Consider the following 23,101-nt stretch of genomic DNA (forward strand, 5'->3'; position numbering starts at 1 on the left):
CCCAAGTTGTCCCACTTCTTTCAGTGATTCCGCGTGCGCGGCCAGAGGGCGAGGGGAACAGCAAGAAACAGTTTCCACGAGACGGAACTTGCGCCCACTCCTTGAAAGCAGCCGCAAAGGCACACGCCCTGACGGGCAATCGGCAACGTCCGTGTGCGCGGACAGTGGGCAAGGGGAACCAAAGGCGGCCGTTCTGCCGCCACATCGTTGAGTACACTTCCTTTTAAGGTGAATGGGACACTGTCCCACAGTCTGTGATCACTCCACCCTCGTTATTACCAACAGACCAGCAAGAAACAGTTTCCACGAGACGGAACTTGCGCCCACTCCTTGAAAGCAGCCGCAAAGGCACACGCCCTGACGGGCAATCGGCAACGTCCGTGTGCGCGGACAGTGGGCAAGGGGAACCAAAGGCGGCCTTTCCGCAGCAACAGCGTCAATCACAACCTCTCAGGGTGATGGGAGACTGTACCACTGTCTTTGATCGTTCCACCCTCTTCTATCGTTTTACCCAAAGGCCAGCAAAAGGCAGTTCCCACTCTGGGTAACCTGCGCCCACACATTGCAAGCAGCCGCAAAGGAACACGCCCTGAAGGGGGAAGGGCATATACCTCTAGAGTCTGGCGTCACGTAGTCCGAGAGGCAGCAAAAAGAAAAGAAAAGTAAGGGAAAAAAACAAAGGGCAGCAAAGACCCCACCCTGAGCCAGCCGGCCACAGTTGGCCGGCATGCATCCCGGAGAATACGGCACGGCCCTCCCACAAAGTTTTTTGTTTTTGCGACTTAAGCCTCTACCCACAGCAACACTCCACCACCCCAGGGGAAGGCCGTGTACCTCTTCTATCGTCCTGCCAACAAGCCAGAAAAAGGCAGTTCCCACTCTGGGTAACCTGCGCCCACACATTGCAAGCAGCCGCAAAGGAACACGCCCTGAAGGGGGAAGGGCATATACCTCTAGAGTCTGGCGTCACGTAGTCCGAGAGGCAGCAAAATGAAAAGAAAAGTAAGGGAAAAAAACAAAGGGCAGCAAAGACCCCACCCTGAGCCAGCCGGCCACAGTTGACCGGCATGCATCCCGGAGAATTCGGCACGGCCCTCCCACAAAGTTTTTTGTTTTTGCGACTTAAGCCTCAACCCACAGCAACACCCCACCACCCAAGGGGAAGGCCGTGTACCTCTTCTATCGTTTTCCCAACAAGCCAGCAAAAGGCAATTCCCACTCGGTGTAACCTGCGCCCAAACATCTACAGCAGCCGCAAGGCACACGTCCTGAAGGGGGAACGGCACCCTCTGCGTGCCAGGTCAAAGGGGGAGGGGACCCAAAAGCGGCCGTTTAACGACCACAGCGTAGACCACGGCATATAAAGGAGAAGGGACACTAGACAACCATTTGGAGAAATGCTGGCAAAGGCGGAGGAGTACCACTGTCTTTGATGATTCCCCCCTCCGAGTTATAAAGGCACCCTCCGCGTAAGCGGGCAGAGGGCTAGGGGACCCAAAGGCGGCCGTCCCATGACCACTGCGGCAACCACACCCGCTCTAGACAATGGGACACTGAAAGATGACAATTTAGAGAAGTTCTGTCCCAAGTCGAGGTGTAGTAATTCCAGTGGATAAAGACATCCTCAAAGGTTCAGATGGACAGATAGTATACCTCTGTAAAGTGAGAGTCTGGCGTATTCCTACACCTGAAATGATTATCTGAAGTATCCACATCAAATATAACAGTGCTCTTTCTGTACAGGAGCTGCGAGGATCTGTAGAAGACCAAACAGTCATGGCTCGTGATGGTAATATTTCCCCCCCCCCAAATAAAAAGGGAATTGAATGAAATCCGAACAGAACACAAAGAGGAAGCATTATCTACCTTGGCTTTTATGGTCTAATTTTCCACAGAATATCCTTCAACCTCTACAGAGCCAGTATTACATGAGAGAAAACGTTTTGTAACTTCCGAATACAGAGATGGGCCAAAAGTATATTAAGTTCAACAGGGACAAATGAAAGATAGTACTTCTCTCCGCGATGGTTGTTCGGGAGTGGAACTGTCTCCCCCGGACTGTGTTGGAGGCCCCTTCTTTTGAAGCTTTTAAGCATAGGCTCGATGGCCATCTGTCGGGGATGCTTTGAATGATACTTCCTGCGTCTTTCTTGGGGGAGAACTCGATGGCCCATGAGTTCTATTCCAACTCTACTTTTCTATGATTCCATGATTACATGATTCGTGAAACGGCCCCTTGAGATGGATGAACCCAAAAACGTCAGTGGGGCAACGTCGAGTGATGAAAAAGAGGAGAAAGGAAGGGAAAAGAGAGAGGAAAGCATTGTAGGATAGAGGAGAGAGTTGTTGGACAGAGTCCAAAGGGGCCACCCCCCCGCCCGGACGCCCAAAAAATTGGCCAAAGTTACTCTGAAGCAGAGTTGGTTAAAGGAGGAGAACTGTTGCTCTAGGAGCAGTCGGTCTCAAAATCCAAATCTGGGAAATTCAACACAGGAAGGTTGGCCTTCAGGAAAACAAGTTTCTCAACTGTTTGAGGGTCCAGCAAGCTGCGGTGGGGCGTGACTACATCTCCCGCTAGGCTGAAGACCCTTTCGCTCTGGACGCTGGTGGGAGGACAGCTGAGGAACTGGCGGGCTACGTGCGACAGATCCGGCCACATGTGTTCGCGTGAAGCCCAATAGGACAATGGATCACAAGAAATTATCTCCGGAGGCTCCTCAAAGTACCTGTTGACCGAGCATTCGGCCGAGTCTACCTTTTGAGCAGAAGCCAGCAAAGAGGATTCTTCAGAGCAGGCAAGTATGGCCACCGTCTCTGCAAAGAAAACGTTTCCTGTTCGCGGCTGGAGATCCGTATCCCTACGGCAACCCCCTACCGGCTCCGCGGGACTTTCCGTCTCGCCACTAGCGCTAGTGCTTGGGGTGACAGGCAGTTCTGGAAGAGGGGCCGCTGTGCCCGTTTCCTCCACCCTGGCAGCAAAGACCTCCCTCACAAGGTCAACAAGTTGGGCCTTCCACATGGTAAAGTCTTTTGGGCAGACGTTGTACTTTAGCCGTGGATCACACAAGGCCGCCAGCATATGGACCTTGCTGGAAAGAAGTGGCTCTAGCCGTTTCCGTACAGCAAAGGACAACCTCCTCACCACCTCCTGGACCGGCGGTGTCAGCGGTCCAGCCAGGGAGTCCATTGTTCGACCGGCCCCAAGCCTTTCTAGGTGCCTCCTTAGCCTCAAGACCATGGGCACTGCCTGGCTCAGAAGAGCTTTTGATTCCGAAAGTGTCTCAGTGGCATGTTTGAATGGCTTTAGTACGTCTACTAGCTGGGAGATGGTGTCCCACTCTTGCTTAGTTGGAACAAGCTTGCTAACAGGCGCAACCAAAGTGAGGGAGATGCCGTGTACCGCCTTCTGCTGCTCGACCATGCGTTCGAGCATTTTTAAGGTTGAATTCCACCGAGTCGAGACGTCCTGGAGCAGCTTGTGCTGCGGGAGGCCTTCAAGGCTCTGCCTGTCTCTCAGCTGCCGGGCTGCCTTGATGCTCCGGTGGAAGTAGCCCGCGATCTTTCTACAGCGCTCGATCAGCAGGGAGATGTTTGTGTTGCTGCCCGACTGCTCTTCCTGGCTCTTTAAACCTTCCTTGACGGTATTGTGAAGCAAGTGGGCCATGCAGGACACATTCTGAAACCCGGCACTTTCAACCGCTTTGATCATATTTTTCCCTGCGTCCGTCACCATAAAGCCCCTCCTCATTTCTTCCGGCCTACACTGCATCCATTCCCCCATCATGTTTTCCAGATAGTTGCAGATGGTCTCTGCCTTGTGATCACGATCAACTACCTCCAATGCGAGGAGTGCCCAACGATGGGATGTATCCATAGTGCCTTCCTTCTCCCACCAATGTGCCGTGAGAGAGAGGTAGGAGTGGCCTCCTCCCAAGCTTGACCAAATATCAGAGGTAAAATGGATGTGTCCTCCCATGGCGGTACGCAACATCTGGATAATGCGTTCCTTACAGCCCTCGTACAAGCCGGGGATTACTTTTCTGGAAAAGGTGTGACGGGAGGGGATTTTGTAGCGGGGGCACAGTCGTTTCATAAGGCGTACAAAGCCTTCTTGTTCTACCAGGCGGAAGGGATGGTGATCTAGGGCAATCATCTCTCCCACAGTTTGGGTTATCTGCTGGGGTGTGAGCAATGTTTCCCCCGTTTTCTTTCTGTGTAATGGAATGGCCCAATCCTCCAAGGTGGACTGTGTCCGCCTTCCACTATCTTCACCTGGTGAACTTTGCGTGCTAAGGCTGCCACTGGAAGGGCTTGCAGTTCCCCCTCCCAGCGAAATGGAGGGATGGTGTCGCTTCATGTGAGAGCTCAACCCCGAGGTCGCAAGATGTCTCGTGTCTCTGCCTCTGCTGATATTTGCCCCACAGTGTCTACAAACTGCCAAAGTAGAACTCTGAGAGTGGACATGGAAATGGTCCCAAATAAATAACCTTGGCCTCCCCACAGCCACTGTGGCGACGCCCTCAGAGATGGGAGTCGTGGGCACCCTTTCAGCAGCATGAGAAAGTCTACGTTTTGATGGTAGTACCTCCTCTACCTCCTCCTCACTGTCAGTAGCTGGGGGAGGGGTGGGGTTATCTATATCCTCACTATCCACCACCTGTAGTTCCAGGACGGCAACACCTGTATGTTCCAATGATCGTCCAGTTGTCTCAGCTCCATGCGACAGCCGGCTCCGGGTGGATGCCTGTGAACTGTCTGCATTAGAACAGCCTGGTTCTTCATCAAGTCCACCCACTCCCATAGTTCGGCGTTCCAGACGTATGGGACCCACCTTAACTTTTTTGGCCCCCCACAGTGTCCTGGCCGTGGCTTGACCACTACTAGGACTTGCTCCCCCAGACCCGCGTACAGCTGAGCGCTTCATGTCAAGGGGAGTGTTTTCAGGTAACAGAAGGGATGATGGTAAGGTGTTGTGTTACTGGTGGGAAATATTTGTTGAATCTTGATTGGCAACGTGTTATATTCTGGCCAATTTACTGTTGCAAAAGCGTAGTCTATAACATTTAGTTAGTTTTATTTATTTACAAGGGGATACCTGTACTTTCCAGTTCTACAGGAAAGTATGGGATATGCAACTCTTTCCCAAAGTTGGCTTGGGAAAATCAGGAAGCGTCCCTGGCAGACACACTCCCACGCAGCCCTGGAGGTGTTTGAGACTGGGAAAGGCAAGGCACAAAGGCAAGCTTTTATTTTCCCCGAAGGAGTTGTATTTTGAACAGGATGGGATATGCAACTCTTTCCCAAAGCGTCCCTGGCAGACACACACACAAGGCAAGGCACAAAGGGAACCTTTTCTTTCCCCAAAAGGAGTTGTATTTTGAACAGGATGGGATATGCAACTCTTTCCCAAAGCGTTCCTGGCAGACACACACACAAGGCAAGGCACAAAGGGAACCTTTTCTTTCCCCAAAAGGAGTTGTATTTTGAACAGGATGGGATATGCAACTCTTTCCCTAAGCGTCCCTGGCAGACACACACACACCCGTAGCCCAGGGAAAGGCAAGGCACAAAGGCAAGCTTTTATTTTCCTGAAAGGAGTTGTATTTTGAACAGGATGGGATATGCAACTCTTTCCCAAAGCGTTCCTGGCAGACACACACACAAGGCAAGGCACAAAGGGAACCTTTTCTTTCCCCAAAAGGAGTTGTATTTTGAACAGGATGGGATATGCAACTCTTTCCCAAAGCGTCCCTGGCAGACACACACACAAGGCAAGGCACAAAGGGAACCTTTTATTTTCCCGAAAGGAGTTGTATTTTGAACAGGATGGGATATGCAACTCTTTCCCAAAGCGTCCCTGGCAGACACACACACAAGGCAAGGCACAAAGGGAACCTTTTCTTTCCCCAAAAGGAGTTGTATTTTGAACAGGATGGGATATGCAACTCTTTCCCAAAGCGTCCCTGGCAGACACACACACAAGGCAAGGCACAAAGGGAACCTTTTATTTTCCCGAAAGGAGTTGTATTTTGAACAGGATGGGATATGCAACTCTTTCCCAAAGCGTCCCTGGCAGACACACACACAAGGCAAGGCACAAAGGGAACCTTTTCTTTTCCCCAAAAGGAGTTGTATTTTGAACAGGATGGGATATGCAACTCTTTCCCAAAGCGTCCCTGGCAGACACACACACACCCGTAGCCCAGGGGAAGGCAAGGCAGAAAGGCAAGCTTTTATTTTCCCGAAAGGAGTTGTATTTTGAACAGGATGGGATATGCAACTCTTTCCCAAAGCGTTCCTGGCAGACACACACACAAGGCAAGGCACAAAGGGAACCTTTTCTTTCCCCAAAAGGAGTTGTATTTTGAACAGGATGGGATATGCAACTCTTTCCCAAAGCGTCCCTGGCAGACACACACACAAGGCAAGGCACAAAGGGAACCTTTTCTTTCCCCAAAAGGAGTTGTATTTTGAACAGGATGGGATATGCAACTCTTTCCCAAAGCGTTCCTGGCAGACACACACACAAGGCAAGGCACAAAGGGAACCTTTTCTTTCCCCAAAAGGAGTTGTATTTTGAACAGGATGGGATATGCAACTCTTTCCCAAAGCGTCCCTGGCAGACACACACACACCCGTAGCCCAGGGGAAGGCAAGGCACAAAGGCAAGCTTTTATTTTCCCGAAAGGAGTTGTATTTTGAACAGGATGGGATATGCAACTCTTTCCCAAAGCGTTCCTGGCAGACACACACACAAGGCAAGGCACAAAGGGAACCTTTTCTTTCCCCAAAAGGAGTTGTATTTTGAACAGGATGGGATATGCAACTCTTTCCCAAAGCGTCCCTGGCAGACACACACACAAGGCAAGGCACAAAGGGAACCTTTTCTTTCCCCAAAAGGAGTTGTATTTTGAACAGGATGGGATATGCAACTCTTTCCCAAAGCGTCCCTGGCAGACACACACACAAGGCAAGGCACAAAGGGAACCTTTTCTTTCCCCGAAAGGAGTTGTATTTTGAACAGGATGGGATATGCAACTCTTTCCCAAAGCGTCCCTGGCAGACACACACACAAGGCAAGGCACAAAGGGAACCTTTTATTTTCCCGAAAGGAGTTGTATTTAGAACAGGATGGGATATGCAACTCTTTCCCAAAGCGTCCCTGGCAGACACACACACACCCGTAGCCCAGGGGAAGGCAAGGCACAAAGGCAAGCTTTTATTTTCCCGAAAGGAGTTGTATTTTGAACAGGATGGGATATGCAACTCTTTCCCAAAGCGTCCCTGGCAGACACACACACAAGGCAAGGCACAAAGGGAACCTTTTCTTTCCCCAAAAGGAGTTGTATTTTGAACAGGATGGGATATGCAACTCTTTCCCAAAGCGTCCCTGGCAGACACACACACAAGGCAAGGCACAAAGGGAACCTTTTCTTTCCCCAAAAGGAGTTGTATTTTGAACAGGATGGGATATGCAACTCTTTCCCAAAGCGTCCCTGGCAGACACACACACAAGGCAAGGCACAAAGGGAAGCTTTTATTTTCCCGAAAGGAGTTGTATTTTGAACAGGATGGGATATGCAACTCTTTCCCAAAGCGTTCCTGGCAGACACACACACAAGGCAAGGCACAAAGGGAACCTTTTCTTTCCCCAAAAGGAGTTGTATTTTGAACAGGATGGGATATGCAACTCTTTCCCAAAGCGTCCCTGGCAGACACACACACAAGGCAAGGCACAAAGGGAACCTTTTCTTTCCCCGAAAGGAGTTGTATTTTGAACAGGATGGGATATGCAACTCTTTCCCAAAGCGTCCCTGGCAGACACACACACAAGGCAAGGCACAAAGGGAACCTTTTATTTTCCCGAAAGGAGTTGTATTTTGAACAGGATGGGATATGCAACTCTTTCCCAAAGCGTCCCTGGCAGACACACACACAAGGCAAGGCACAAAGGGAACCTTTTCTTTCCCCAAAAGGAGTTGTATTTTGAACAGGATGGGATATGCAACTCTTTCCCAAAGCGTTCCTGGCAGACACACACACAAGGCAAGGCACAAAGGGAACCTTTTCTTTCCCCAAAAGGAGTTGTATTTTGAACAGGATGGGATATGCAACTCTTTCCCAAAGCGTCCCTGGCAGACACACACACAAGGCAAGGCACAAAGGGAACCTTTTCTTTCCCCAAAAGGAGTTGTATTTTGAACAGGATGGGATATGCAACTCTTTCCCAAAGCGTCCCTGGCAGACACACACACAAGGCAAGGCACAAAGGGAACCTTTTCTTTCCCCAAAAGGAGTTGTATTTTGAACAGGAAAAACACCCACAGGACAGCCCTTTGCAAGTTTGCAACAACAAAACAAATAGAAAGACCTAAGACCCACACCACCAAACTCAGCCACAGACCACCCCACCTTTTCTCCTGTCCTGGTCTTCACACAGCCATGCTGTGACGCAGCAATGTTTCCTGCCTGCCTACACCAATCTACCCTTCCACCCTCTCCAAAAGTCCCAGTGCGACTGAGCCACGAGGCGTGTGCACGCTGTTTTCATTAAGCACGTCCTACCAGCCCCTCCCCCTGGTTAAACGTGCTCTCTGATTGGCTACAAGGTGCAAACAACACACTAGATTGCCCCAGTGGACTTAAAAAAGTTTGGATGATTTGACAAAGCATTTTTTAAAAACGAAAAAAAAGGCGCCATTACGGAAAACGGCCAATCGCGGTTCGAAACCGCGATATCCAGGCGTGTGGACAGCCAAGATTCAATATTGCTTCAAAAAATCCGAAAATAACGAATCAATAACGGTAAACGGGGAAAACGAATTATTTGAGCAAGCCTAATAAATAATACTTGCAGCACTGCCCAGGAAAATTATAACTCTAATTTCTCTAACATTTTGCTGGGGAAAAATGCTGTTTTAGGAAGTCTCCTTTCATAAACAATAAGAGCTAGAGCTAAGTGAAAATAAATAGGTGGGAACTGTTCACTCATGGCTTAGAAATCAAGGGTGTTGTCTAGTGGTGTTCGTATGTTTCCATTACTCCCATATTTGCAGGCTCTCCTTGTTGCTACTGGAATTTTAAAAGTTTAAAAGAAGGAGCATTTAAAAGAAGGAGCATTCAATATGTGTAAGTATGTTCAGAGGTTCAGATGTGAAACACCCTCACAAAGTCCTGGAGAAGGGAACTCAGTCCTGGGACCAAATGCAGTTTTCCAAGAGGACCACAACACCTTCCTTCATGACACCTCTGTTTTGTGGTTCTCCAACCTTATATAAGTCTTTCCCCATTATAATGGAGTTGATTTTCTTCTTTTAATAAGTAGTCATTACCATTAGGAATTTTTGGGTTTAATGCTGAGAGAGGCAGGCTGGATATTCATTGGAGCAAATCAGGTCTGTGCTCTCACCAAAATGACTAAATTAAGACTGTTATACTTTGGACAGTCAAACCCTCAGCATTTGTGGAGGTTTGGGGCTCAGAACTCACATAAAAATGGAAAAACTACAAATTAAAAATACTTTTTTAAAAATTGAGGGAAGATATTTCTAGGAATTTCTAGATTCTCCAACATAACTCTATGGTTAACTTAAATAGAAGATGTCCAAATAGTTGCACAGAAGGACCTAGAGATTCCTCGAGATACCACAGTACTCAAATATGTAAAGAATTAACTTCACCAAAGATAAACCCCCAAATGTGTAGGGCTGATTGTGATGCTTAGTTGAACAGAAAAACAGGAAAAAGAGAAAGACCACATTTTGGGTGGGTAGACTGGATAATTGTCTTAAGTCTGCAACATTTAAGTCATTGTCTTAAGTCTGCAACATTTCAGAGCAGACCTGTTGATGACCTGATGATGGCCATAAAGGCGTCTCATTCATAGGGTCTCCATAAGTTGATGTGATGGCAAATAAAAAGATTCCTAATTTTAGCTTCACAGAGAACCAGACATTAAAATAATTAATGTCTATAACTCTTTTATTGTCTGTGTTTGCATTCCCTTGATATATTTACCTTCCTTGGATGGCAAAATTCTATTTCTAAATGCTCAAGTGAAGTTTGCCATCATTGCAATGTTAGAAATTGGGGGACTGAAGGGGAATCTAATGGGCAAATAATGTTCTCCTTTTGCTCCCTCATTAGCAACTCCTTTGAGTCCCACCCTTTTGCCTTTGCTCTAACTCTCTGAAATATGCTTCCTGGGAATTTCTCTGAAATTGGATTCAACTCAGTCTGAATGAGCTTCTCCACCCTTTCATTTGGAAATGCAAAATGGTTGCAGGAAAGGCTTGAAGGCCATCCCGTTTTAAAGACTTCTCATCTACCTAATGTAAATGAGTTTTGGATTTTGGACTTTTTTCTTATAATTTATAGAATTCTCTTTCTTCTTCAAAACATCGATTGATGGTTCTTTTTTAATGGGATTCGTAATGTGGTCCCTTCAAGGGCAATGGCATTCTGAGACTTTCCCCACATTTGAAAATCATCCTTGCCCCAAAGCGGCAACTGCAGAAGAGGAAGGCCAATGCTTCTGAAATCAGCACTTTAATGTTTGCATTTATCACCTTTGAAGTAGAGTAAAATTAAGAAGATTTATTCCATTTTATAAAAAAAACACACAACTGAAGAGATGTGTAAAATTGGGTTAATTTTACACACATCTTTACTGGAGTTGCGATGCTTTCTAAATCATTTTTTAAAAGGGAGAGTGCTAGTACTGTTCCAGGCAATTCATTTCTGTCAGAATAATGTGTTTAAGTGTACAGGGTCATTGATTCATGCTTCCTGCTTTTGATAAGGGATATTATAATAATCAGGCTGATGGAAGGCAGTCATTTTAAGAAATAATGTAGAGCCTCATAGTTATTTAATCTGTTTTTCTTTTGTTTCTTTGCTAATTTTCATTTGGGTCATGTCTCTTTGTCTGGGTGTGTGATGAGGTGTTGGAAAGTTGGAATAGTACTAAAATAGCCCGTGATCAGACTCTGGGGGCCGGGCTGTGGCATAGGCTGGTAAGCGGCCAGCTGCAATAAATCACTCTGACCAAGAAGTCATGAGTTCGAGGCCAGCCCGTGGTGGGGTGAGCACCCAACAATTAAAAATAAAAAATAGCCCCTGCTCGTTGCTGACCTAGCAACCCGAAAGATAGTTGCATCTATCAAGTAGGAAATTAAGGTACCACTATAAAGTGGGGAGGCTAATTTAACTAATTTACGACTCCATAAAAATCATCCATTGGAAGTTGGAATGAGGAAGTGCCGTCGCAGTGGATGATGAAGCAGTTGCTCCCCCTGTGGCTGGAATCAAACATCCCCTCAGGAGAAGGTTAAATTGCCTCTGTGTCTGTCTCTGTCTCTGTCTTGTTCTATGTTTATGGCACTGAATGTTTGCCTTATATGTATACAATGTGATCCGCCCTGAGTCCCCTTCAGGGTGAGAAGGGCAAAATATAAATACTGTAAATAAATAAATAAATAAATAAATAAAATGTTGAGATACAACTCCAAGAATCCACCAGCGATCATAGCCAGTGGCTAGTTAAAAACAGTACTTTTCTAAGCCCTGCCATTGAATATCGGAGCTTGGAAAAGTCTATTAGAGATACTCAAAGTCTGTTAAGGATATCCTTAGAATATGAGGGTTGAATGAAAAATAATGCCTCCACCTTCGTTACTTGGGTTTGGATGGAAATATTTTAATAAATCAAACACAGAAATAACTCTTAGAACGTGCTCTTTAACTACCTCTATTCATTTTTCCACAGAATCACCAGAGAATTGGATACATTTCTGTCAACGATGAACAAGTTTTCTGAAACTGTCATGGAAGAAGTTGACACTCTGTTTCTTTCCACAACCGGCGTCTCACAATACCCATCGTGCACAGATCTTCCGATAGCCAAGCAAAGCAATAATGTGACCCACATGTTCTTGTGAAATGCCGATTATTCTTGACATTTCTCTCTGAGTGATACGACGATCGTTCTGAATTTATCTGTCAACCTTTTGCTTGTGAAACCCGGTGGTTGTTGTCACAGGATATCCAACTCTTTGTTTGTCATGCAAGTCAGATGTTTCCACCTCAACATCTTTAAACTTACTTGCCCAACGATGCACAGTACTCACATCAACACAATCACCATAAACAGCTTACATTCTCTGATGAATCTCCTTTGGGGTGACACCTGCTGCTGTCAAGAATTCAATGACTGCATGTTGCTTAAGTCTGTGCAGGGTTCCATACTTTGCACTTTAACAACACAACCGTTCAATGCTAAGACTTCCTGCCAAATGGAACTGTAGAGGAGAGTCTACTGAACAAGCTAGTACCTGCCGCATACCAGTAGTGCCATCTGTTGAGGAGTTACAAAGGTGGAGGCATTACTTTTCATTCAACCCTCGTAATTCTACACTCAAAGTTAGGGGATATATGAAAACTTGAATTTTAAAGTAGGTGGATGTACTCTATGTCCAAATTTATACCATGGGAGATCAACATGCCAGGTATTGATATGCCATAAATTTTTATTTTAAAAGCAGGATCCTTTCATTCCTGAAAAAAGGTTTATCAAGCATACAAAAAGGCAGCAAATGATCAACTGAAGGGACACCTGATCTTCTATTCTTGATATTGTCAAGGTGTTCCCCTATCTGGATTTTAAGGCTCTAAATGTTGTGCCATATAGAATTTGTTGCCAGGTCTCTTGATGGCATAAATCAAGCATAACCAATCATGAAAGGAGCATTGTTAATGGCATCCTTGAGGTCTGCTGGGATTTTCTCGATTACTCACACTTTTTCAATGAGCTTGTGGAGTTATGCCAGACACTGTAAATTGTTTGGAAAGAGCAAACAATTTACAGTCTAGCGGTGCTTCCATGTTGCCTCTGAAATTTACCACCTCTTTTTATCCACACCTGCCTTCTGCTCAAGGACTACATATTTTGTAAAAAAAATTGTTTCTTTTATTTTTATATTGTTCATTTGGTCTACAAAGCAGGTGTTCATTGATGGCAAGCTGGGAAAATTGCAAACTGTTTGCTTTCATACATTTCTGCCTTGGCTTGACTTTTGATTGCCCAGCAAAGTCAAGTTTGTTGAAAATACGAGAGGTTTAAAAAACGGCAGGATAAAGTGATCATGGCCAAAACTGCCTGTGATAACGGAATACAGGGAAACATACGTTCCATCTTTTAATATTTTATTCAAAACCACCAATGGGGCATTTATTTAAGCATCCACACACAGTTTTTGGGAGGGTGCAGTCAGAATTGAGAATCTGCAATGGTACTTGAGAATAGTACCAGCTGGTTTCTTCAGTGATACAGTTAATGACAGGAGTGTTAAACCAGCTCCGCACCACCCTGATTTATTGGTGAGCCAGGCCTCTCACCAATCCATGCTCAGTCAGACTGCTTGACCTTTAGGATAAGCAGCACTGACAAACGACACCACAGTTAATCAGCTGTACGCAGCGGTTCTAAGACTTTATTATTTACAAATGTGTACAACTACAAAGCCCATCGCTCATAGGACACATGCTTTCCTAAACAAAGCAAAGCATGTCCTCTTTCTTTGCCAATCAGCGAAGCTCTCCTGCCAGTGACTGCACATTACACAGCAGAATGACAAACGAACCTCCTCTGGGACCGGAAGTCATGACCTATTGGCTCGGCAGACTATCACTCAAATTAGCCTGCTGTTAACACTTGTGCTGCTGGAAAACATGTCCAGAATACACAGTTGCAAACCTCCAACAGTAAAACACTTGATTCATCATTTCACCCTTACACCAAAATACACCAACAGTTAAACCAGTCCAGGTTTTAGTCTAGATTTTAAATAAGTTCTCCAAGACCCCATCTACACTGCCATATAATGCAGTTCAAAAATGCATTACATGGCCAGTGTATACTCACATTAAGCCACTCAATGCAGTTAAAATGCATTATATGAGTGCATGCTGACCATATACCAACATATAGTGTATTGAATTGCTGTGAGTTTTCTGGGCTGTATGGCTATGTTCCAAAAGCATTCTCTCTTGATGTTTCACCTGCATCTATGGCAGGCATCCTCAGAGGTTGTGAGGTCAGAGCAACCCAGTGATTCTGGCCATGAAAGCCTTCGACAATCTGTTGTATTGAAATGCTTTTAATGTAAGCTGTTTTGAGTCTCCTTGTGGAGAGAAAAGCGGGGTATAAATAATCATAATAAATAACAATGATAATGACCACAAACCAACAACTTAAATCTGTATGTTTTGTAAACCTATCCATGGCAATATATACATTCCTGGTTTATCATAAAAGCAATGGATTAGGAGACTGCAGTCCCATTCACTACAGGAATCTATCTGACCAACCAGCCATTCCATTGACTCTTTGAAACACCCATTGATAAATTCTGTCTTACATGGATTGGGCCCTGAATCCAGCACAGTATTAGAGTTAATTGCACATCCTGGAAACATAGATTTAAAGCTCTATAGTATTGGTCTCAGGTTGTCCAGACACAAATCTGTTTTTAATACATTTTCCTCTATTCACAACACAATTCATTTATCTCTCGCTCTCCTTAAAACATCACTTCTTCCAAATCTTAATGTATCTTGTAATTAGTTTATTCTGTAAGTTTCTGATTCAATATATAGAGCAGTTCTTTGAAAAGGTTAAAAAATCTGAACAATGAAATGCATAGTTTTCCCACATCTGCAAATGTGTAGAGCATTTTCCTCTGCAGATGCAACCCTCTAGGATTAATCCCTTTCAGATGTTTTAAAAAGGGGGAATGGACTGTGAAGAAATACCTGTTTTCTCCCACAGAAGGGAAAAAAACCAAAAGCTATATTGGTCAGGGATTTTACACTCACAGATTACAACTCATGCCTGAAGTTGCAATGCAAATCCTGCCCCTGGATATATATAGATAGATAGATGTTCCAGATTTCTGATACCTCAAAGTTAATCACTCATGTAAAAAAAAAACTGACAAAGAACAAAATGGCATGCTAAACGATCTAGTTTGACAAAAATGTATCGAAAAGTCATTCACATCTACTTTTTATAAAGAAATGAACAGCTTCCATTTGCACGGTCAGTTATCCATTGGAGCTACTTCTGAAAGGGGTGATTTGGGAACTACCCCAATCACTGAAATTACCCGAGTTCGCCAAGCCGCTATGAGACCAATAAAGAGCCCAAAATTAGTTGAGGACAAAACACCTTTTATTAGGTAGCTACCGGCTGACAGAGCCACACAGCAGTGTGAGGCTGCAAAAGCTGTCGGCCAAGAATGTTTTCATCTCGGCCAATTTATAGGGCAGTTGTTTATCACATTTTAGTTCCTCTTTCTGAACTGGAATTTACTGGAAACCCCCCAGTTCAGTTTGTGGTGAGCTAGAGTTTCCTGCGTTGTCAACAAGTCCAGGATGTTCTAACCACCATTTCAACAGGTGCAAGCAGAAAATATGTAACATATATATTTTGCATACATTTCTTGGAATCGGCCCACCACAAGCTTGACCACAACTGAATTCTTGCTTAAACATAGAACACATGCTGAAAAAAACAGCAAGTTGCTAATCTTCATAATTCAGAGGGGAGACTGATCCTTTTTAATTTCAAAGCAGACAGGCATTTCTAAAATGGAGTCACGTTGGCTAACTGACCCCTTCATTCCCCCGTTTTTTTCTTGTAACCAAGGAAGACATTTTCTTGGTTACACAGACCAACCAATTACAGTGGGGTGGTTTCTTGCTCCATGGTGTTTAACTGCATGTACATGACACGCTGAACTTCCCTGTGCTGACTGAAAGTAGCAGTGATCAGTCTCGCCATCATGTTTCTTAAGCAAGACATAATACAAGGCAAAAAGAGCAAAGCCAGAAGTATAATTAGCAAAATTATAAACAATACTTTAACGAGGTCTCGTAACCAATTAAGATTCGGGAGCCAGCTAAAAAGCCAATCAAACCAACCAGTTCCCTTGGGGGTGTAAGTAGCCCTTATTGTGGAGACAACAGTGTTGATTTTGGCCACATCAGATTCAATAAGTCCAGACTCATTGACATAATGGCAGCAAGTTGTGTTCAACCATATGCATAAGCCACCTTCTGCTGCCAGAAGGTAATCTAATGCCATCTTGTGTTGCATAAGGACTCCTGCCAGTGAGTCAATTTCAGTCTGGAGTGCTTTCATGCCTATAACAGTCTGATTAGCCAAAATTTCCAGTTGGGCAGAGAGCCTCCTTAGTTGTTTGACATTTAGGGCAACTCCCAGACTAGGGAACAAGATTGTTGCAAATCTTTCTCCCTCTGAAAGATACGTATTATCAGGATCATAGCCACGTTTTTCATCATATGATCTTTTAGGCCTGTTCCACCGGTCAGCTGCTTCCAACGCATGCAGGGGCTGCTCTCGCGGGTGTATCCCAATATTAGTGGGGACTAGGGTACCAATGGTGCAGGTTCCAACCCATAGTGGGGGTAAGACTTTACCTCCCCACTTCCCACATATCCAGAAATACCCCGGAGGCAATCCTCCCATTGCATGGTTATCAAGCAGTATACCGGGCCTTGGCCTTCCAGGAATTTGGTATTCCATTGGGAAATTTCCTCGCGTCCGGACCAGATCTTGCCGCGGTGGGGGTGCAGCCTTCACCACTGGTGATCGGGGTGAAGATGCAGCACCACCCACAGGCGGTTGTGGTGGAGCCGCCGCTCCCGCCTCAGGTGGCTGAGTTGCTGCCCGAGGCAGCTCCGACCCGGGCTTAACCACATATATTTTGGGGGGCGTGTTAGCTTTCCCATTACGGGCCGGACGAGAGGGTGGTTTCTTATCACCCCCCTCTGGTGAGGCCGCCTGCCTCCTCAATCTCTGCGTGTGACCATCCTGTTGTGGCTGTAGCTGTTCAACTCCAAAGTGTATGTTGTCATAATATACAGGGAGAGTGAGATTACAACGGGGGTAATCCCCTACTTCTATGAGATTGGCTTGGGGGAAGTTCTTATGATCAATTTCTGAGATCCCTTCTTTTGATCGTGTCAAACAGGCTGATGCGGCTGGTGCAGAATCATCAAGGGCCAATAAAAATTGGGCCGAATCTGTCAACCCCTCCTCACGTTCATATGTCCAAGGGGTGAACAATTTCCATCCAGATATATCCAGCAGTGGCCCTGCTTTCATGACCCAACCCTCATATTGGGAGTGAGGGCTATGGGCACAAATCCAGCAGTCTGCAACCTCTGCTTCTTTGGCTATCTCTTTAATTAATTGGTGGAACATGTTCTTGTCCCAACCCATCTGAGTCTGCACCAATGGCATCATTATCAATATCAATAAGTATAAGTGTGTCCTCATTTTTACAGTGGTGTTTGTCCTCAATATCACAGAATTTCAGCCAACACAGAAACAGAATACAACCCACACAGGAACCCCCAATTCCCCACACCCAAAACCAAGTGTCCATTCGGTCTTTTGGGACACTCTCGGAAGTGTACCCTCCTTCCTTCTTCAAGGCGGTTCTTGGTAACCTGACCTCTGGGGCTAGCTCTAGGTAGCTTCGGGCCCCTCCTCTTCAGGGCAGCTCTTGGTAGCTTGACCCTTAGGGCGGGTGAGTGTGAATTTTAGTGGATTGTCCTTGTGTAGGTTTACCTTCCAGTAATCAGGATCTTTGGTGGTGTAGTCCTTCTTGATACGAGTGTAATGTACCCACGGCTTTATACCCTTTAACTTCACAGCAGTAGGGGTTGTAAGTAACACCTCCAGTGGTCCCTTCCACCTTGGGCCGAGGGGATCGCACTTCCAATCTTTCAGCCAAACAAAATCTCCTGGTGAGAAAGAATGTAACGCAGTAACGGGAAAAGGGTAACGCAGCATGCCAGTATATTTATACAGTTTGTTTAACACTGTACCCAAAGCTTGGACCTCTTTTATCAATTCTTGTTTGCCTAATTCATGTATGTCTCCTTGCAGAGGTCTAATTTTCAGAGGGGGTCTTCCATACAACAATTCATAAGGTGACAAACCCAAAACCCTGGTGGGGGTGCATCTGACCTTCAGTAATGCCATTGGCAATATTTGAACCCATGTCATTCCAGTCTCTTGACACATCTTTGAGATGGTCCCTTTCAAAGTCCTGTTCATCCTTTCCACTTTCCCCGAAGATTGGGGCCGGTAAGCACAATGCAATTTCCAAGCGGTTCCTAACAACTGGGCTAGGCACCCCAGGACCTGGTGAACAAAGGCCGGGCCATTGTCACTCCCAATGTGTAAAGGTATTCCGTACCTAGGGATTATGTCCCTCATCATGGCACGGCTGACCTCTACAGCCTTCTCAGAGGTGGTAGGATATGCTTCCACCCACCCTGAGAATGTGCATACCATTACCAACATGTAATGAAATCTTTGGACTTTTGGCATTTCAGTGAAATCAACCACTAGAGACTCAAAGGGTGTTGTTCCCAAATACTGAACTCCAGGTGGGAGCAATGGCCCCATCCTGGGATTGTTCTTTGCACAAATTTCACATCTTAGAGCAGCAGTTCTGGCCAAGGCATGCAAGCCGTCCATCCAGATTTGCCGTTCCAAGAGTGAAGCCATTCCTGTTGCACCTAAATGGGTTTGTCTATGAACCTCCTTCACCAATCCCCATCCCAAAGCTTTTGGGACGAAGATTTTCCCATTGGGTAATATGAGAATATTACCCTTCCACTTTGCCCCTTCTGCTAGGGCCCACTCCTTCTCTTGTGCAGAGTAAGTCATGGACTCTACTGTGGGTGTAACATCCAATTGCAAAACTGATTCCTCTGATGTGCTCTCATCTGCTGCTTTCCTAGCCTGTTGATCTGCCAGGCGATTTCCCTGTGTTACCTGATCCTCACCATACTGATGTCCCTTACAATGCATGACTGCTACCTCCTTTGGTTCCCAAACTGCCTCTAAGAGTTGCAAAATTTCTGTTGCATTCTTGATCTGCTGTCCAGCAGATGTCAGCAATCCTCTTTCCTTGTAAATGGCACCGTGGGCATGCAGAGTGGTGAAAGCATATTTTGAGTCAGTATAAATATTGACTCTTTTCCCTTTAGCCAATTGGAGGGCCCTTATTAGAGCAATCAACTCGGCCCGCTGTGCGGAAGTCCCCGGAGGCAACCCCTTTGCCTCTAGGGTCTCCCCGTTGCTATTCACCACTGCATACCCCGCTCTCCTTTCAGAACCAACCACACGACTCGACCCATCTGTGAAAAGCACCCATTCTGGAACCTGAAGTGGCAGGTCTTTGAGATCTGGCCTACTTGAATACACTTCATCCATCACTTCTAAACAATCATGCTGCATCAATTCTCCTTCTTCCACTGGCAACAAGGTAGCTGGGTTTAAAGTGGCACACACTGACAATTTAACCTGTGGATTATCCACCAACATGCTCTCATACTTAAGCATCCGGCTATTGGTAAGCCAATGGTGCCCCCTATGTTCCATTAGAGTTACTACAGCATGGGGACACTTTAAAATCACAGGCTGCCCTAAGGTCAGCTTGTTTGCTTCTTCTACAAGAACTGCAGCAGCCGCCACAGCTCTCAAGCACGGGGGCCATCCACAGGCCACATTGTCCAGTTGTTTAGACAGATAAGCCACTGGCCGGGGCCAATCGCCTACCAACTGAGTCAATACTCCTACAGCCACTCCTTTCCGTTCTCCTACATACAAGTAGAAAGTTTTGTCCAAATCAGGCAACCCCAAAGCTGGGGCAGACATCAAGGCTTTCTTCAATTGCTCAAATGCATCCTGCTGTTCTGTTCCCCACACCAAGGGGTCTCCTGACTTCCCTTTCGTGGCCTCATGGAGGGGTTTGGCATATAGTCCGAAATTCGGAATCCATATACGACAAAACCCTGCTGCTCCCAGGAATTCTCTGACCTGCTTGCGAGTTCGGGGGGTAGGGATGGAGCAAATGGCTTCCTTTCGCTCCACCTCTAGCCTCCGAACACCTTTGGCCAAACGAAAACCCAAATACTTCACCTCTTGCTGGACTAACTGAGCCTTCTTTTTCGAAACCTTGTAACCTTTTTCTGCCAAGAACTGCAACAAGGTCTGAGTTCCTTCCAAACATTCTTCTCGACTATCTGCACAGAGGAGAATGTCGTCTACATATTGGAGAATGGTCCATCCTTTGTCATTTTTGACCATTGGCAGCAAGTCCTGCGCCAGGGCTTGTCCAAAAATGGTCGGGGAATTACAGAACCCCTGTGGCAATCTTGACCAAACGAGTTGACCTTTGGCCCCTGTCCCAGGATCCTCCTTTTGAAAGGCAAAAATCTTCTGGCTCTCTTCGGCCAGTCTGATGCAAAAGAAAGCATCTTTGAGGTCCAGGACAGTAAACCATTGGTGATGGGGTGGAATAAGGCTAAGCAGTGTGTATGGGTTTGGAACTACCGGGTGGAGAGGGACTACTAATTTATTTACAGCTCTCAAATCCTGCACAGGGCGGTAGGACCCATCCGGTTTTCTGATTGGCAACAAGGGTGTGTTCCATGGAGACTGGCAAGGAACCAGTATCCCATATCTTTCCAACCTCTCCAAATAGGCCGCAATTCCAACGATCGCCTCCCGAGGGAGCCGATACTGTCGGATTGCCACCGGATTTGCGAAGGGCTTTAATTCAATTATGACTGGTGGAACATCCTTTGCCAACCCCGGAGGGTTATCTTCCGCCCATACCTCTGGGACATTGAATGCTTCCCAGTCAGTTCTTTCTTCCAATACAGAATATAATCTCCACTCTTCCTCCATAGGTAATTCCAAGGCCATTTTTAACTGCTGTTCTACCAACTGTCTATCCGGACCTGTCCTGAATCCTGCCAACATTGAACCATCTTCCTCAAAAAGCAAAGCAGCTCTCGTTTTGCACAAAAGATCTCTTCCCATCAGAGGCACAGGACATTCAGGCATATAAATGAATCTATGCCTGACCAGGTGCCTTCCTAGCAAACATTCTCTCTCTGCCAACAAAGGACAAGCTTTTCGTCTTCCTGTAGCTGCTACAATATTTACATCTTCTCCAGTTGGGTGAGACACAGCCGTGTTCACCACAGACTTAGAAGCCCCGGAATCAAGCATAAACTCAACGGATTGATTTCCAACTTTCATATCGACCATTGGCTCCCCTGGTTCAATCCTAACCACTCCATGGCTACCCGGGGATCCGGGAGCCGGTCTGTCCTATTGCTCATACTCATCTTCCTCCCTCACGGAGGCCAATCCATGCACATCTAACGCGGGGTCTACCAATCCAGCTGCAACCGGAGCCCATCTGGGCTGGCCAGCAGCTCCACGGTTCTGCCTCTTCCCTTTCCAATTTCCATTCTGCACTTTTCTATTCTGTCCTTTCCCAAGATCCACTTTGCAATCGGCTGCCCAATGCCCATGCTTGTGACACCTTGCACATTCATTCTTTCCCAGTGGCTTGCCCCCTGGTCCTTTCTTTCCTTGATCTTTCCCTTTCCAGCCTGCTCCTCTGGGTCTTGGCGGCTGTTCCCCTTGGAATACCGCAGCTATGACCTTGGCCCTGCGGGCCACCGCTGTTTCATCTTTCTTTGCCTGCACAACCTCACGAGACAAGTAAACCTGATTTGCAATCTCCAAAATCCTTTCCAAAGTCAAATGAGCCAAACCAGCATCCTTCTGTAACTTTCTCCGTATGTCTGGACTACACTGGCTAGAGAAAACACTCTTCAACACTATCTTTCCTGCAGCTTGATCCCTCTGATCATCCATGTCATATGGAGAAAACTTCTCAAACGCTTCCCTAAGCCTTTCCAAAAATGCCACTGGACTTTCATTCTTCTCCTGCTCCATCTGGTAAATCTTTTTCAAATTTGGGACCCTTGGAACTCCTCTTCTCAAAGCACGCACAACCAAATCCTGATACAACCTCAGTGCATCCCTACCAGGGCCATTTGGTTCATTCAGTTCCCAATGCGGGTCTTCCCTCACTGGGAATACCCTTTCCTGGTACACATCCACAGCATCTATACTACGAGAGTTTGCATGCTCCTTCGCCGCTTCCTGTCTACCCACTTGCGTCAACAACACTCGTTCTTCTGCCGTCAACAAAGCTTCTAACAACTGTTTCAAATCCACCCAGCTAGGATTGTGTGTCCGAATGATGCCTTCGACCAAGTTCGCCATACCTCTCGGATCTTCTGACCAGGCTGGACGGTTCGCCCGCCAGTTCAAAATATCCGACGAAGTAAAAGGAACGTGTTGAAACAAGGTCCTAGTCTCAAATGTGGGGCGCCCTTGGTCATCAAAGGACCGTGGTACCAACTGCGGCACCTCTCTTATGGGGCACAGTGTTGTCTCATCCTCACTTGACTCACTATACCCATGTGCCTGTTTGAATTCTGTTAGCTTCTGTCGGGCATCTATTTTCGCCTTCCTCTCTGTCCGTTTCATCTCTTCAGAGGGGTAGAGCAATCGGGGGTCAGAACTCACCGCAGGCTGCTCCTGCTTGGGAGCGGTTGCCACTGTCGTGAGGTCAATGAGGTCAAGCCCCCCCATTGCGCCCGCCCCTCCATGTGATGCCAGTGGGGTGTAGAGGGTAGGTATATACGGGGGAGCCGGCATGGGTTCGTCAGCCGGATTCCCTGAATCCTGATAGGGGGGAGGTTTGGCAATTTGCCTCCCTCCTTTCTTTCCCATCAGGGTGCCAATTCCCTTCTGTGTATCCCCTAAGACCATTCCTCTATTTCCCCCAGGCATCACCTCTCCAACCACCATGCATTTGCACTCTGTCAACCAGTCTGGTGGCTTCCGTACAATATCATACCAAGCTGAGATGTATTTGGCCTGATCAGGGTGTACCTCACCAACAAATCTATAGACATTCGCAGTCAAAGCAAGATCGAGTGACCCTTCAGGAGGCCACTGGGGAGTGAGGGGGAATGAGGGCCATTCCAACTCACATAGCGAACGCAATTTATTTGGCTTCATTCCTTTCTCACATGTGTATTTAGAAAACTTATCAAAATTATCTAACATGCATTGGAGAGGGGTCATCGACCCTTCTGCTCCTTTGGATCTCTTTGATTCTTTCCC

General features: G+C 46.4%; 1 protein-coding gene across 1 annotated transcript; it reads right to left on the bottom strand.

Annotated features, from left to right (window-relative positions):
- Nucleotides 1–12,549: 12,549 nt before the first annotated feature.
- LOC134295916 (uncharacterized) lies at nt 12,550–22,630 on the bottom strand. Its single transcript, XM_062969416.1, has 3 exons — nt 21,952–22,630; nt 19,520–20,859; nt 12,550–12,555 (listed from the first exon to the last, which is right to left on the bottom strand). The coding sequence occupies exons 1-3, from the start codon at nt 22,628–22,630 to the stop codon at nt 12,550–12,552; spliced, it is 2,025 nt and encodes a 674-aa protein (XP_062825486.1).
- Between the last annotated feature and the right edge of the window lie 471 nt (nt 22,631–23,101).

Source organism: Anolis carolinensis, chromosome 2, assembly GCF_035594765.1.
Source record: "Anolis carolinensis isolate JA03-04 chromosome 2, rAnoCar3.1.pri, whole genome shotgun sequence".
NCBI lineage: Eukaryota > Metazoa > Chordata > Lepidosauria > Squamata > Dactyloidae > Anolis > Anolis carolinensis.